Below are 16,656 nucleotides of genomic sequence, written 5' to 3'. Positions count from 1 at the left end.
ACTCAATTATTTTATTGAATCTGAGAGTTTTAACCTGGTTTTCCTGACTTTCCTAGGTCTAGTATCATTTTCATAAGAAAATTTTAATTTAGGTTGACACCATTTAAAATATCCAATATTGTTAGGATAAAAATAACCCAATTATACATTTAAAATAACTTCACATTTTATTGCAGCCATTTCTCCCTTTGTCTGATAGTGGAGTTATATATGATTCTGATGAAAGCATTCATAGTGATGAAGAAGAAGATGATGCTTTTTTTTCAGATATACAGATACAAGAGCACCAAGACCCTAACTCCTATAGGTAAATAAGGCTTTCCTCTCTTTCTTTTTGCCTTTTCTTTTGTAGAAGTTCCTGATATTACTCGTTTTAAGTATGAATTTATACAAGATTTGACATGTTTTCAGGTTAGGAATTCTGTACCTTTGAGGTGCATTCCTAGGTAGTAGAGTATTTCACATCCAGTTTCAAAGAATAGCTGGCGCAAACATTTTTAGTGAGAAGAAATACATAATTTATTGATATCCATGTGGCTGTGTGGTAAGTGTCTTTTCATTAGGTGTTTCAGATAGTGCAAGTGTAATACATTGTTGCATATCTTTTATTTTCAGAGATTACAAAGGTACTAATTTTTAATAGCAAGTTGTTAGAAAAAAACAGCCTTTTTTCTGGGTGGGAGATTGGGCTAAATATATGACAGGGATCATTACTGTATTCTCATGGTTTTATTTTTCAATTAAGGAGAATTTTTTTTTTGTCCCTTTTGAACAGCTGGGCTCTTCTGCATTTGACAATGGTTAAGCTAGTACTTCACAATGTCAAGAATTTCTTTCCCATTGCTGGATTGGAATTCTCTGGTAAGTTGGGAATTTGAAAATTAGTTATTAAATGTAACAAATTATCATCAAGTTTCTCTTTACAAAATCCAAAAGAACATTTGATACTAAAAAAAATACTACATTGGAGATGTTATGAGGTCTTGTTTATCTTAGGCTCCCGATCCGTGGTTTGAATTCATTTGGCAAGAATCACTGACTACCTGGAAGGTTGGAAGAAAAAGCAGGAAACCAGCCTTGAGAAACTAAACATCTTCTCAGCTCATTTTAAGAAAGCCGATCTTGTTTCATTCAGTGCATTAAGAATCCAAATGGTGTTAGATTAATATTTTCAGATTTATTTGTATTTTCAGAAGTTTTGGCTCTAAGGATTTGAATTTTGTAAATATGCAGTGATGGTCAACATTTTTAATCAAAGTAAAATATCATATTCTATTACATTTTAGAATTGCCTGTAACATCACCATTAGGTATCGCTGTGGTTAAAAACCTGGAGAATTGGGAGCAGATCTTGCAAGAGAAAATGGATCAATTTGAAGGTCCTCCCCCCAACTATATCAACACATATCCAACTGACCTTTCAGTAGGAGCTGGACCAGCTATTCTTCGAAATAAAGCAATGCTAGAACCTGAAAATACTCCATTCAAGTAAGAATTCTCTTATAATGGTAAAGAGAGTGTAGCTTGGTTTAACCTTTTTGGAAGACAGTTTAGCAAAATAATATGCCAGTAGCCTTCAAAACATTCATAACTTTGAACTTGCAATCCTATTTCTAGCAGTATATGCCAAGGAAAATATCAGAAATCTGGATAGAAAATTATTTTTCCCGTATTACCTATACTTCAATAGACATTAATTCTATAATCAGGACAAAACCTTTATTTTTGTCATCATTTTAGGAACTCTTAACAGAAATGTTTTGGGATAACAGTCTACATACTCAAACAAGGTGCTACTGACCTTTTGTCAGTAATTTAATAATAAACACATTAAGGTTTTTATTGATGTTTTGATCTTATATCTGTCCGTCGAGGCCTCTTTTGATAAGCAGCATGCTTTCTTTGAGGCAGCCAGCCATGATTTAGAGTATTTCTCATAAACTTGCAAGAGCAAGACTTTTTAGCTTGTTAGGCTGTTAAAAATGAAATGTGGGACTTTATAGTCATTGGTGATATGCTGTAACCAACAGAACCAATCTAAAGTATAATTTAAAAAGAGAATAATAAGAAATTCATTTGACTCTCAGCTCAATCTGTCCATTTAGAGAATCTGTAATTAGAACATTAATTTCTAGGTGAAGGAATGATTTGTAGAACTAAAAATTATAAAAGTGAAATAAATTATAAAATTTTATTAAACTTAATGCTGTATCTTCTTTGCAATAATGGAGGTTTTTAAAAAGTTATCTGCAAATAATGAAAAATTTTTTGTAGACTAAAATAGTGTGATATGTTGATTTTTTTTATTTTTATTTTTTTAACTAGATCCCGGGATTCTTCTGCGCTTCCAGTCAAACGACTTTGGCATTTCCTTGTTAAACAAGAAGTACTTCAAGAGACATTTATTAGATATATTTTTACTAAGAAAAGAAAGCAGAGTGAGGTATTTTGGGGAAAAAATTCTCTTTTGTAATTTTCATTTGTTTTCTTTAACATTTCTAATGAAGCCAGTACTTGATTTATTTGAAATTTACTTTTGGTTGGAACTTATTTTATTATGTTTCATACATCATAGGTAATAGTTTAACAAACTATGGAGAATTTTTTTTTAAGATAAAAACTTAAAAGTTTTATTTCATAACAGTGAAACAACATAGGTCCTTTGGTAAATTCTGTATAATCAAGTGAAAGTTGGTATGTCCTTTATAATATTTGCCATCGGGCTTTTACATGTAATAAACATTGTGAGGGATGGTTTGGGGAGTTTAATACATAAATGAGTATACTCTATGTTATGATTCTCTGAATATCATTTAATTGAAAATACAGCATAACCCTTTAAAAGCTTTATATTTATTTAGCATTTAAAGATGAACAGGATAAACTGTAGAAGCAACAAATTCAGGATAATTTTGTTACAGAGATTAAACTGCAGAAATAACCAAATATGAGATGAAGGAAGATTGCTTTTACAAAGTGAGGCAGAGAATCTACATTGCATGGTGATTTTTTAAGCTAAATATAGGTTAGTAATGTAATGCCATACAGGGTTGAAGAAGAATCATGAATTTGAGAGAGTGGCACTTTAGAATTTAAAATGATCTCTTCATTATAAAATGAGAGGTACACAGATATTTTATATAAGCATTTCAGTCCATTTGGCTATTTAATGAGGTGATGAGCAGTTTGGAGAGTGTTCAGAGTGGAGTGTCAGATATGATTAAAGATTTGGCAAACAAAAACTATGAGAAAAGAAAAATGAATTATATTTCACTTAGAAAAGTGAAAGCCGAGAGGCTCAGTCTCTGTGGCTCCATTTCCCAAGGCAGGATATAGACCTGCTTCTCAGAAGTTCCGCATATCTAGCTCAGCAGAACCGGCCGGATTCATTCTTTTCTTTCCACTACTCAGCCACTTACCTGGATGGTCATTGTGGTCAGTCCTTGTGAACAGTCTCCTATTTTTTCTGTGGATTTAAAAATTATGTACTTAAGTGAGGAATTAGAGGAATGAACCGTAGAGATTCTTTTGTGTCTTATAAGCTTTTTTGATAACAGAAGACCCCAATGGTATTGAAATTATTGATGTAGGGTTTTGTTAGGGGAATCAGAGCCAAATTCGTTTCCTCTTTCATTTAATCCATTGGTTACTGCATTTCCTATAGTGATACTGAGTTCAAATCCCATAAAATAAGATAGAGATCTAAGAAACTTATTTAAAATAAAAGATTCTTGCTCAGTTAGGGCTCTGTTATTCACAGAAAGCCAATTCATTGAAGGATCAATTTTCTGAGTGTTAGTTCTTCAAATTATTAAACACAGTGATTTCTTGAAACTATGCTTTAATTATTCATAAGGTTTCTAGCAGTTTTGTTTTGTTGGATCATCAGAGCCTCAGAGTGCTGTGGGAAGCCAGGGTCTAGGTTTCTTGGACCCTCAGACGCGTCTTGCTCTTCAGGATCTGTTGTCTCCTTTCTGGTTTCCCTCTTCCTTAACCAAGCTTCTCCCCGATCCGGCCCCTTACCTCCACTTCTTCATGCCCCTCCATCTCTGTGCTCTTGGGATCAGCAGCCCCAGCTATGTGTTCTTTTCTATTTTTCTACAAGAAGATGCTCTCTGTACAGGGAGGTGGGACAGAGATAAAACTGAACATTTCTTAAAATGCTGTGTAAGTGTTGGTTGGCTCCAGGAAGAGAAGTACATGGCTGGGAGTTTGGACGGAAGAATTTTTGTCATGTACCCTTTTGTACCTTTGAATTTTAAATTGTTGAATGAAATTAATATCTTGTTCAGTGCTGTCCAGTAGAACTTTGTTGCTCATGGGACTTTATATCTGTTCTGTACAGTATAGTTGTCACCAGCCACAGGTAGTTACTAAGCACTTGAAGTGTGGCTAGTGTGACTGAGGAACTGAATTTTTTATTTTGTTTAAATTTAAAGCCACATGTGGTTAGTAGCTACTGTATTGAATAGCACAGATCTGCTGAAAAATGGTTTTCATTTATGAAAAAACATTATGAACACAATGTTAAAGCTCTTAAGGCAAAATAAAATTGGTCACTTAGGTCAGAAATATGCAGAATTTATTAAAACTACCCATCTAATAACAGTGTTTTATCTTTTTAGATTATTAAACAGTATATTGGTGGTCAATAAATTTGGTAAATTCAGTGAATTGATTAAGTAGCAAAATTGGCAGAATAATCCTAAGAATGCTAAAATGTTGGCTAATTAAAAAAATTAATAAAAATAAAAATCTGAGAAATGCTGAAATTTTAGGTATATTCAGAAGATATTTTTACTCATTGAGTATCTATGTTAGAGAAGACTATTCCACAAAATAAGTTTTTGTGAAACTGATAACTGTGACAAACTTAGCCACTTGATTAAAGGCAAATAGGTTCCTCTGCAGTTCGGCTTTTGCTGAGTTGGCCCTTGAGCACGTGCACCACTCCTTCACTGTCGGCCGCACCAGCGCACAGGCACTTGCAGAAGGTGGGGGGGAGTTGGGTCCTGTTGGCTAACGAGAAGCAGGCACTTCAGGAATTACTAAGAGGAGTGTATTGCTCTGACCAAATCTTCAGAGGTTTCCACAGCACAGCAGAACTATTACTTATGATTTTAGCCATCCCTAATGGGTGTGTCATCACCCAGGAGCAAGTTATTTGTGTGATTTCTTTCCCATGCCTCATCTCATCAGACATTTACTTAAAAGGAGAAAAATCATAAGATTATGTATAGTAAATGGTTGATGTGAATTCTAATCCTTGAGTCTCTCTTCATGGATGTAGTCCTTATGAATAAGAGTGAAATAATTATCAGTACTTTTCATCTGTGTTTAGAAAAAAATACGAGGGTGAGTCAAAAATTACCCTCACTCTGGCTGTAGAATTTATTTTAATTAACTTTTAGAAAAGACAAATACATCATTTTTTGACATAATCTCCTTGCATTTCAATACACTTCATCCATCTGTCAATAGCTTTCGTATTCCCTCATTAAAAAATGTTTTATGCTGAGCCGTGAGCCACAAATGCACTGCTGTCTTCACTTCTTCATCAGAAATGAATCTTCGTCCTCATAGGGCTGCTTTCAGGAGATCAAACAGGTGAAAGTCCAATGGAGCAATCAGGACTGTAGGGAGGATGCTTTAACACCTCAAAAGGAACTTTTTGCAGTGTCAGCAGTGTGGGCAGAAGTGTGCGGATGTGCACACCCTCAGACCACAAAAAAAGAATCACTGCACGCTGCTTTTCTTGTGTGCAAATCACAAGTGGGACATCCATTTTTGCTCGCACCCCGGTTACAAATGAACTGATGTAACATGTGCACGCCTGCACAGCAGTGACTGGGAAGACAGTAGCCTTGAATGGGAAGCACTGATAAGACAGTGCAGCCAACAGAAGTTTTAATATAACTGGAGTGCGGATAATTTTTGACTCACCCTCGTAGTTCTTAGGTATTTTTTATTTGAAAGAAACCCCTATAGGTTAGGAATCTGTGTAGTAGAGAATGCATCTGTTTGTACAAGTAGGTTTTATTTTTAGAGATTACAGTTTAAGTTAGAGCTTCCAAGTTACATAACTGACATACAAATAATGAATTTTTATTTTGAAATTGCTCTTATATATGTAATGCATTAAATTTTGCCTGTTTTGCTTTGTGTTGTGCTTTATCTGATGACGTCACGTTTTACTCAGTTTAATTTTTTTCTTGATGTGCTCTTAAATTCATTTTAAAACTTGCAAATTCATTTTTACCATCTTTAAATGATGGAGTGACCATTTCAGTTTGAAAATTTTCATTTTTTTATAATTCCGTTTCATGCATGTGTTTTGTGTTTGTGACGGTGTGGTGGTGTTTAGTCTATAGAAGAACATGTGGAGCAGGTCAAACAAAACTGCATAGCAGAAGATTCCCACATCAAGGTAGTATTCTACGCTCTTGTATTTAGCTCATTCTTTAGCGTTCGAGGATCTAACCCCTCATTTCTGATACTAACCATGACCTGCCCAGCTGGCTAACTCGTTGGAGTGCTCACTGCTCCCACAGACCTCAGTGGCACAGGATAGGAGGTGCTTCCCTGTGTCCAGTTTGATCTTTCTTGCTGTTAGTTCTTCTCTTTCTGTCCCTTCCCCCCATCATCTTAAACATGAATGTTTTATCTTCCCTTTTTCTTGATTCTGCCTCTTCTTTCCTCCCCATCACCTTTGACTCTAAGCATTACACCTTCTTCTCATCAATAATCTTTCATTACTTTTTAACTGTTCTTCTATCCAACTTCTTATTCCTCTCTCATCACCCTTATTTAAAAAATATTTCACTTCTTACATGACTCCTTTGTCTTTCTGTGTCTTTTTCTCTTACATTCTTACTGCTGTATCTTTGTGCACTTTTGGAAGAGATAAGAGACACGTTACTGTTATAAATACTAATGAAAATTACGGTAGCTGTCTTTTGTGACAGTTACTCAGTATCCTGTAATCACAATGGAAATCTTTGTAATTGGGGTGATTACAGGGCATCAGCGAATCTAAGCTAATTCCACAGATAATTTTCAACACACTAGAATTACTGGTACCTTTTTTCTTGCTGCTGTGCTGCTGCTACATTTTCTTCTTGTCCTCCTTTTAAGTTTTGCGGGATGTACAGATCTCTGTATGGAGCCATGCTGCAACAACTAAAACTGCTGACAAATGTCTTGTAGGTTGAAGCAGATCTGGGCTATCCAGGAGGAAAGGCGAAAATCATTCATAAGGAGTCAGATATGATCATGGCATTTTCTGTTAATAAGGTAAAATCTTTAGTCATTATAAAGAATGTAGTACTTTCAGTGAAATTGCTTAAGTTATTGACTTTACCTTTGCTTTATAGGCAAACTGTAATGAAATTGTTTTGGCTTCAACACATGATGTACAAGAACTCGATATTACTTCTCTGCTGGCCTGTCAGTCATACATATGGATTGGAGAAGAATATGACAGAGAATCCAGAAGGTTTGCTTGCCTTATGTAGTCAACTTTAAATGTAGTTTTCTTCGAAAAGAACCTATTAAATGGTTATGCACGTGATTTGAATTGTCTTGAAAACTATACTTCATTTGGTAAGGAGACAGACATACTTGATTTAGCTGCCAATAAAAGGCTCTGCTTACCTCAGTGTACAAATTACTCCTGCTTCTTCCACTAGACCTTGAACTATTCACAGTGTTTGAGTCAGAATAATACCCAGCACCAAAGCCTAGTACTAACAACTGCCACTTTGACATTTAACCCCAAAGAAATGTCCAAATTGCACAATATTCAATAACTTCAGCCGATCTGGATAATTACAATAAAAAGCAAAGTATGTTATTAGACTGACTGATGGTCACATTTACTGAGTAATTTTCATTGTTTCTTCTTGATCATCTCCCCATAAGCGTATCTTTTTTTCAGACAAAAATGTAGCAAACTTTACTTTTCAGTAAAACTATAGACACTTCACCAAGAGTGCAGTAATGCTTTCCTGTTTTGGGGGTTCTCCTCTACTTTTGCCCTCCCTCTTGCTTTTCTCCAGACTCTCAGAAATTTTATGTACTGGGATGGTGCCATGATGGCCTCTTTCATTGTTATGTTTCTCTCTTATTAGTATATAATATAGCTAGGTTTCCGTCATACACTTCAGAGTAGATATAACCATGCAATATGATATAGTCCATCATAAAAATTACTTCAACATTTAATGTGATAATTAGTACCTCAGTTTAAGAAAATATTTAACTCAAATTTCTTTAAAATGTATGAATTTTATAAATGGGATCTCTGTATGGAAGAGAACATACAATCTTTTTCTGTACAGGATAAAAAGAAAATTTGTGTTAAATACTTCAAAACAAATGTTTGTTCTAATTTGTGCAGCAATAAAATTCCCCAAAACATTAGACTAAACTTATATTTGCCTAAAGGGAAAAAGTTAACCAGTACTAAAATTGGCGATGATTAGGACTTGTACCTGTTTTTCTCATGGATATTTATATATACATATATTTTTAAATAAAGATGGTCCTTTGGGTAGAGAAAAAATTCTGTAATTGGAATTTGTGTTAGGAAAACGGAACTTTCGCGGTAACACCCGAATGTTCTCCGCAGTTCTGATGACGTTGATCATCGCGGTTCCACTACAACTCTCTATCAACCCAGCGCAGCATCCTATTCAGCAAGTCAGGTGCATCCGTCGTCATCTCTGCCATGGCTGGGCAGTGGACAGACTAGCACTGGCGCTAGTGTGGTATGTTACTTACTATTAGGTATGGTTTCTGGATATGGACTCACTCAAAAATAGGTTGAAATCACTTTGACATAGGAATGCTGCTGAAGATCAGGGGCAGTGACCACTTAATACACCACAATAATGATGGCTAACATACTGCGAGTTTCTTTGTGCCAGGTGCATGCTTTTTCTCATAATAACCCTAAGTGGTTTTCATTTTATAGATGAGCAAACTGAGAGACACAAAGTGGTAAAGCAGAGACGGAGAGGGACTGGTGTCTACTAAGTATTTCAGAAGTGCGTCAGTAATGTTGTTAGTCGGTGTAGTTAAAGGGTTCCATTCTCATGTTCTGCTCTGAAGAATCTGGAGATGCTCCTGATTGTCCTCAGGGAGGGGCACTTGGAGGAGAGTTCCCTGTATCACTAGATGAAGCAGCTTGGTATCCTCACAGTCCACACAGACCAGGGCCACCCGCCAGTAAGTTACTGTGCTTTCTCAGCCTGTTCAGACAAGTGTTGTATATTTAGTGGGTCAGAAAATCCACAGCAGGGGTTTATTTTAGGAATAATCCAGTGTAAGAGAATAAATGTTATCAGAATTAGAGTCGGTCCGAGTCATATCCTTCCTTATTTCTTCTGTGATGCAAAATATAAATTCATTTTCATCTTCTTTTACATTAAAGCTCATGAAAAGGAATCTACATAATGTTAAGAGAATGACCTCACATCCAGTCCATCAATACTGTAAGTATTTTATTTATGATCAAAGAACTGTAAGTGGTCGCTATCATTATGAACTTGGCTTATAGAATGGGAAATGTTGGAACTCTTTCTTCAGCTTTCTTATTGTTTTCTTTTTCTGTGTCTCAGATCTTACAGGTGCTCAGGATGGCAGTGTACGAATGTTTGAATGGACACGACCTCAACAACTTGTCTGTTTCCGCCAAGCCGGCAATGCAAGAGTTACCAGATTATATTTTAATTCACAAGGCAACAAGGTTAGTTCCTGGGGATTACTGCTAAATTTGTCTGAAACTAATTGTGGATATTTACGAGTAAATGGCTAGTAAAATTACACCTAAAAACAAATTCAGTCACTCTGGATTTAAGCTGAGCAGGCAGTTTGATTGTGTCTCTTTATATAGCCCCTTGGCTCTCAATAAAAGCATAAATCCACAGAATTTTGTGTGGATTAATTAACCATCCACTTACAGATAATAAATATTCTGTGAGGGTAAAGAATTCTGTTTCTGTTGAGTGTGTTGATGGTGCCTGTGTGCAGAGTCAGGCACCTAAGAGAAACCTTCCAGTATCTTACTAAATTCTGCTACAGAATTTTGGAGGAAAACAGTGAAATAGGCATGGAAAAGCATTTAAAAGGTGGCAGGATATTTACAGTACTTGTGCTTTCTTGAAAACTGTAGCATCAGGAACATAGGTATAGGCAGAATGTTGGTTAAGTGGGGACTGAGTGACTTTCATAAATGATTTTACCTTTGATATGGCTATGCTGAAGCTGTGTTTAATATTTACACCATTCTTACAGTGTGGTGTTGCAGACGGAGAGGGTTTTCTGAGTATCTGGCAAGTAAACCAAACTGCATCAAATCCTAAACCTTACATGGTAAGTATCACTCAGCATCCCCAGAGCACACAAAGGCCAGTGTGTTTGTGAAGTGTTTGTTTCAGACAGCGAATCCCACTGGTGGGTCTGTTGGGAAAGGGACCACTCTGTCCAGCAGCCACGGCTCAACACCCATCATTGCCCTAGTTTTAGACTGAAATGACTAAAAAGCAAAAAACTTGCTTTTCACAGCTTGAAGGGTGATCATTATATTTGAAATTTTTAGGGGTCTTCTCTGTGGTCCTGTTTAGGATACACTTTTATTACACTTTTTTAAAAAAATTTTATTTATCTATTATTTTTTGGGAGTACACCAGGTTCAATCATCTGTTTTTATACACATATCCCCGTATTCCCTCCCTCCCTTGACTCCCCCCCCCCTCAAGTCCCCCCCACCCTCCCCACCCCAGTCCTCTAAGGCATCTTCCATCCTCGAGTTGAACTCCCTTTGTTATACAACAACTTCCCACTGGCTATCTACTTTACAGTTGGTAGTATATATATGTCTGTGCTACTCTCTCGCTTCATCTCAGCTTCCCCTTCACCCCCTGCCCCCTCCCAAACCTCGAGTTCTCCAGTCCATTCTCTGCACCTGCGTCCTTGTTCTTATTACACTTTTATCTGTTTTGAAATCTCAACTTCTTAGCAATAGAGTTTTATAGTGATTCATTTTAGGTACTGTATTAAGAACCAGACAGGTTCCATGTATGCCAGTTTGCTCCAGAATGTTTCTTTTAGATTATAAAATAACCAATCCCAATAGGCCACTTCATCCATTAATCCAAATCATGTTAGAACACATGGTGATGCAGACAAGCATGTCTGCACTTGGAGGGTCAGGGCACAGTGAGGCTGGAAGGTTAAGTTCATGTAATTGGTGTTTTATTCCTTTGTTACGTAATCTAAAAAAACATAACCTTTAATTCCATGTTTCTACCAACTCTTCCAGTTTTAAAAAAGTATTGGGTGTTAGCCAAATAACATGCAGATGACAGCTAATCCTCTTATCACTTATTCTTTATTCTAGATTTTAAGAACTGTTCTTAGCTCATGCATGTAGTATGTGATTAGCAGAGCTGTGTGTGTACTGTACCACATTTTACGGGATTTTGAGATAACATCAACTGCACTTTGTTCCCTAGAGTTGGCAGTGCCACAGTAAAGCCACAAGTGACTTTGCGTTTGTTACCTCATCAAGTCTAGTTGCCACATCTGGACAGTCCAATGACAATAGGTAGGTTGACAGACACAGAAAAGAAATAGGCATATTTTAGGCAGAAAGGTATTCTTGCTAGAAAGTATGGATTTCTATTAAGTCAGGGTTTTCTGCCTCAGGAATATAAAAACTTTGTTACATCATTCTTTGAGTAGTTTTCCTTACCAAAAAAGAGAAAGACCAAAATTACTCCTAATGTAATCTACTAATAAGTATATGGAATTTTTATGTTAAAGCTATTTTTTACTGTTGTTAATATTGTCAGGTTTTTGAGACTGTAGCCATCATTCTCAACATTTTCTTTGCCTCAGATTGTTTTCATTGGCAGCATGTGCCCATGAATAACACCTCTCATTTCCCTGCAGTGTTTACCCCCGAGGATATAGAAGCATCTCCTTTACTCTGGAAATCATGTCTCATTTTCCGTGGAGTGATAATGGAAAAGAGATAGGGCTGGGGGATGAGATGGGGCAGAGTCAGGTGAGACCATGTAAGATAGACTCCTGTAGTTTGAAAAGGATAAACTCTTGGAAGAGATGTATTCCCAGTCCCAATCTCTACCCCCATTCTAGTTGAGAATCACTGCTTTATAAATGTGAGTGAACCAAAAAAACGTAAGATTCAATAAGTACAAATATTTGATGTAAAGACACAGTTTATCCCAGTGATGACTTAGAACAATTTATGATGTATTTTTGTTATTGTTTCTTTATTAGAAATGTATGCCTCTGGGACACATTGATCTCACCTGGAAACAGCCTCATTCATGGTAAGTACACTGAAAGAATGCTTTCCTGGTTTTATTTTAACCAGTAAATCCAGTGCGTGTTTATTCACGGGTTAAAAATGGAGAAATATATAGAATGAATAAAATTCTAAAAGTTAACTAGAATATCTGGCTGCCTTGCTGAGGTAAACGTGTATGGTCATAGAAATCCAGCTAGCCTAGAATAATCTTTGTGTTCTCTTTCGTTCAGAAAATGTAGTATGAAGAGCAGTGCTGCTAACAAGGCTGTTGAAGGAATTAGTATTCATCGAGTGCAACAGAAATGAGATCATATTTTACAGAGTTAAACCTAACCGTAAAATAAAAGTTAACCTTATGATTAGAAGTTTGAACAGTGCCATTTAAACATTATTCCTTTAAAGACAGTGTTTTCCAGTGTTTAGGATCTTGCTATCCTGTCCTAAAGATCACTCTTTCACATAATGCCACCAAGAGTGCTCAAAGCTGTAGTAAGTTTGATTTAAACACAGCTAGGTGGGCTTTAAGTCTTTTACTGTGTTGATATGTATTTTGAAAGGTATAGTTATTTCCCAGTTTTGATTGCAAAATACTTTTTTTTCTGGTGAATAATTATTAACATTTCTTAAAGATTTGTCACATATTAGTTTAAGACTTTAATCATATTAGAATGCAGAGAGTTCTGGGAAGGATAACTCCCTAACTTGTAGCTGGTTAATTTTCACACTAGTGTAGTTTCAATTATTTAGCCAAGAAGGACTTAAAAAAAAAATTTCTTTTGAAGTATAGTTGATTCACAATGTTGTGTTAATTTCTGCTTTATAGCAAAGTGATTCAGTTATGCATATATTCTTTTTCCATTATGGTTTGTCACAGGATATTACGTATAGTTTCCTGTACTATAGAGAAGAACTTTTGATGAGGCTTTATTATGGGCAGGAATTGGGAAAGGGTAAATACTTGTTATTGATGGGTATTAATGAAGACATTGAGTGTCATTGAGAAGCTTGTTTTCCTCTGCACTCTTGCTTCTACATTCTTATGAGACAGTATAACTCAGTTTGGTCTTACTGTTCAAACTTCCTGTGTATATATATGTGTATCTTTTCATACTGAGCTTATGGATAAGAAGTTTTTTTTTCTTTCATTGCTTGCCATCTTTTTTAATACTTTGATCATGATTATAGAAATTAGAAGGGAAAATGTGACCGTAATTTCTATATTACTTAAATGTGCATTTTTAAGTATTAACAGAAGTAGACATAATTTGGGAAAGGCTCTTGATGCTTTTCTTCAGGTTTCACATGCCATGATCATGGTGCCACGGTACTTCAGTATGCGCCAAAACAGCAGCTCCTAATATCTGGAGGCAGGAAAGGCTACGTCTGCATTTTTGACATCAGGCAGAGACAGCTAATTCACACTTTCCAGGCACATGACTCTGCTATTAAGGCACTGGCTCTTGATCCCTGTGAGGAATATTTTACTACAGGTTCAGCAGAAGGTAACATAAAGGTGAGTCAGTACGAGAGGTGGAATGTGCTAAATATTAGTTCTTTGCTGTCAGGACTGATTTGGGGCGGCGGGGGGGGAATCAAACCAAAAAACTCACCACCCTCTTCGTGCGAATATCGAATGTCTGTTGCTTCCTCTCTTACTTCCGTGTGGTTCTTTCTAAATTGTGAGGATCTAGAAAATCAGATAATCAAACAATATACTCTCAGGTCATTAAAAAGCTTTAAAGAGCTCTTTTTAAGTAAGTGTATGAGTTTAATTAATGCATCGATATTTTTGGTGACATAAGTTTGGTTTCTCACAACCTCCTCCTCTCTTCCTGCCTCTGCCTCCAGTACCTGACTTTGTTTTGTACAGTCCAGGTCTCCAGATAAGCGAGGTGGTACTGTTCTTTTATATTGCCCCAAGGCCTAACTTAGCGTTAGGAATGTATTTAATTGAATTAACAGAAATATTCAGTTGAGTTAGAGATGGGGTATATGGTTAATGTGAAACAAGAGGATGTGAGGAGAGGAACTTGAAAGAAGGTACAGGGAAGTAAATGAGCCCTGTGAATGGTATTACTTCCAGTTAGATAAACTGTTAAGAAAGAGGTAGTGGTTGAGAAAGTTGGGCTTTGATGAGATCAGTTGGGCTGGGAGAACAGAAGTGAAGGCCATGTTTTTAGAAGTTTTTTGTCTCTTTCTCTTGTTTTTTAAATGACTTACACTTTTTGTTTTCACTTTTTCTTTAAACTAGGTTTGGAGATTGACAGGCCATGGCCTAATTCATTCATTTAAAAATGAACATGCTAAACAGTCTATATTCAGAAACCTTGGGGCTGGAGTCATGCAGATCGACATCACCCAGGGCAACCGGATTTTCTCCTGTGGGGCAGATGGGACGCTGAAAACAAGGGTTTTGCCCAGTGCTTTTAACATCCCTCATAGAATTCTTGACATTCTATAGACTTAAAAATTGGGGCTTTATTTTTATAAACATTTCAGTTAAACACACTGCAGAAATTATTAGGCATTTCTGCTTTCGAAGCCGTTGTTAACCCATTGAAAACAGTACAGAGAATCTCTGTGTAGAATTTGAATCTGATCCAAGCTGAGGGTTAGGCTGAGTTTTGCCTGTATGGGCTGGTAGAATGACTGTGCATGTACCTTTTATCATGCTGACATACTTAAATAAAACAAAACTTAGTATTGTATGAAGGGTAGCTATTCTTTACCGCATTTAGCAAACCTGATTCAGAAAACATTTGAGGTTAGAAATTGGCATACAAGTAAGTTATAACAATGAGAAGGACCTTTACACCAAATCAGGGAAGAAAATGTTGCTGTTTCAGGTGTTTCTTCCTATTCTTACCTGATTGAAGCATGCCTGCAGTCTCCTTTGTTGAATGAAGGATAGTCATAAGGAGTTAGAAGCTCCCAGTCACCAGAAACACGCTCTAAGCTTTGGAGCAGTGCACAGTGACTAGTTCTCTGCTGTGAGAGGTCGTTCCTGTTCTTTCCTGCTGAATATTTTTCCTGTTAGTGTTTATACTGAGCTAGTACTGTAATTTGCAAATGAGTGCAAATTTAAATGCAATGTTTTCCTCACAATTTGCACATTCACATTTTTTGGACTGCTAGTTTTTCTATTTAAATATTTGCCTTCATGTTAGGAATGTAATATGTGAACATAACATATTTGTAGTTAACCAAATCATACCAGGTTAGTACTTTTTTAGTCCAGTTTAGTACTTTTTCTTTTCACGTATTCAAGGCTAAACATCCACAACATTTTAAGGCTATGTTGAAACTACACCAGTAGAGCATTTCATATCATAATTAAAATGAATGTTAGGCTTTTTGTGGCCAGTTAATAGTTGATGAGATTGGTGATATTATTTATTACCACAGCCTATTGTATAAACTATGCAGAGTTAAATATTATTTGCTTGAAAAATATTAGCCAATGTTGTCATATTTTGATGTACTACTACTTGGTTATGACCAAAAAATATGGTTATGACCAAAAATATGTTCTTGAAATATTGAAACCAATGTCTCTGTGTTTAAATGTTTACCAGCAAATCGTCTCATCATGTTAATGAGAATGTTTAATGCCTGTGCGGTAAATAGTAAAATATACTGGCATAAAAGCACCTTTCTTTGAAGGCAGTGTGATGTTTGGGCTGTGAAATACATATGTAAAAGAAAAATAAATGTTATTTGTTAGAGTTTTACCTCAGTTTGGTCTGGCATTCTTTGATAATATTTTTAACAGTTGATATCATTTTAACTTTAATAAAATGCTTAACTGTTATAGAATTCTTAAGCTATTAGGCAATTCATTCATTTACAAATATTTATGGGTGCCTTCTACATCAGAAGCCATTCTAGGAAACGGGGTACAGCATTGACCAGACAGAAGGCATGCAAGGTTGGGATTTAGTTAGGTAAGAACTAATTCCACTGTACCTTCTTGTTGATTGAACTACGAGTGGGTTTTGGCAGCCACACTGGTGAAGGAGCTGAGCTGGGGATGGTGCGTATGTGGAGTGGTGAAGAAAAGAGGAGGAGGGAAGGTGCCTGAGTACATAGGAACACAAATTGGATAAAAATTGTAAACATATACATACACTTACCACAGTTCTGTATACAGTAACCTGTATATGTTGCATTCTCTCCATCATTGTATGTATTATACTAAAATAGTACCAGCTGATTTAGTCAGAATCTGCAAGATAATAGTTTTTTAAAAAATGTAGTTGGCTTACAATATTGTGTTAGTTTTAGGTGTACAGCAAAGTGATTCAGTTATATTACATATT

The 16,656-nt window shown here is 36.1% G+C and overlaps 1 protein-coding gene across 4 annotated transcripts in view; it reads left to right on the top strand.

The window, feature by feature from the left end:
• Nucleotides 1-16,071, top strand: part of DMXL2 (Dmx like 2) — a 168,689-nt gene extending 152,618 nt beyond the window's left edge. For 2 of the 4 annotated variants that reach the window (XM_057722413.1, XM_057722411.1), the window contains exons 30-44: nt 177-307; nt 776-861; nt 1,287-1,488; nt 2,326-2,443; nt 6,365-6,427; nt 7,207-7,293; nt 7,374-7,495; nt 8,630-8,768; nt 9,434-9,494; nt 9,621-9,748; nt 10,297-10,374; nt 11,517-11,608; nt 12,307-12,359; nt 13,633-13,850; nt 14,589-16,071. In XM_057722413.1, the coding sequence (XP_057578396.1) occupies nt 177-307; nt 776-861; nt 1,287-1,488; nt 2,326-2,443; nt 6,365-6,427; nt 7,207-7,293; nt 7,374-7,495; nt 8,630-8,768; nt 9,434-9,494; nt 9,621-9,748; nt 10,297-10,374; nt 11,517-11,608; nt 12,307-12,359; nt 13,633-13,850; nt 14,589-14,798 (1,788 nt within the window). In that variant the 3' untranslated portion in view covers nt 14,799-16,071. Of the gene's footprint in view, nt 1-176; nt 308-775; nt 862-1,286; nt 1,489-2,325; nt 2,444-6,364; nt 6,428-7,206; nt 7,294-7,373; nt 7,496-8,629; nt 8,769-9,433; nt 9,495-9,620; nt 9,749-10,296; nt 10,375-11,516; nt 11,609-12,306; nt 12,360-12,567; nt 12,608-13,632; nt 13,851-14,588 lie in introns of those variants that run through there. The other 2 variants (XM_057722414.1, XM_057722415.1) reach the window with 2 other exon arrangements.
• The last annotated feature ends 585 nt before the right edge of the window (nt 16,072-16,656 follow it).

Source organism: Hippopotamus amphibius, chromosome 2 (assembly GCF_030028045.1).
Source record: "Hippopotamus amphibius kiboko isolate mHipAmp2 chromosome 2, mHipAmp2.hap2, whole genome shotgun sequence".
Classification (NCBI taxonomy): Eukaryota; Metazoa; Chordata; class Mammalia; order Artiodactyla; family Hippopotamidae; genus Hippopotamus; species Hippopotamus amphibius.
This window is presented reverse-complemented; position numbering and strand designations above follow the sequence as displayed.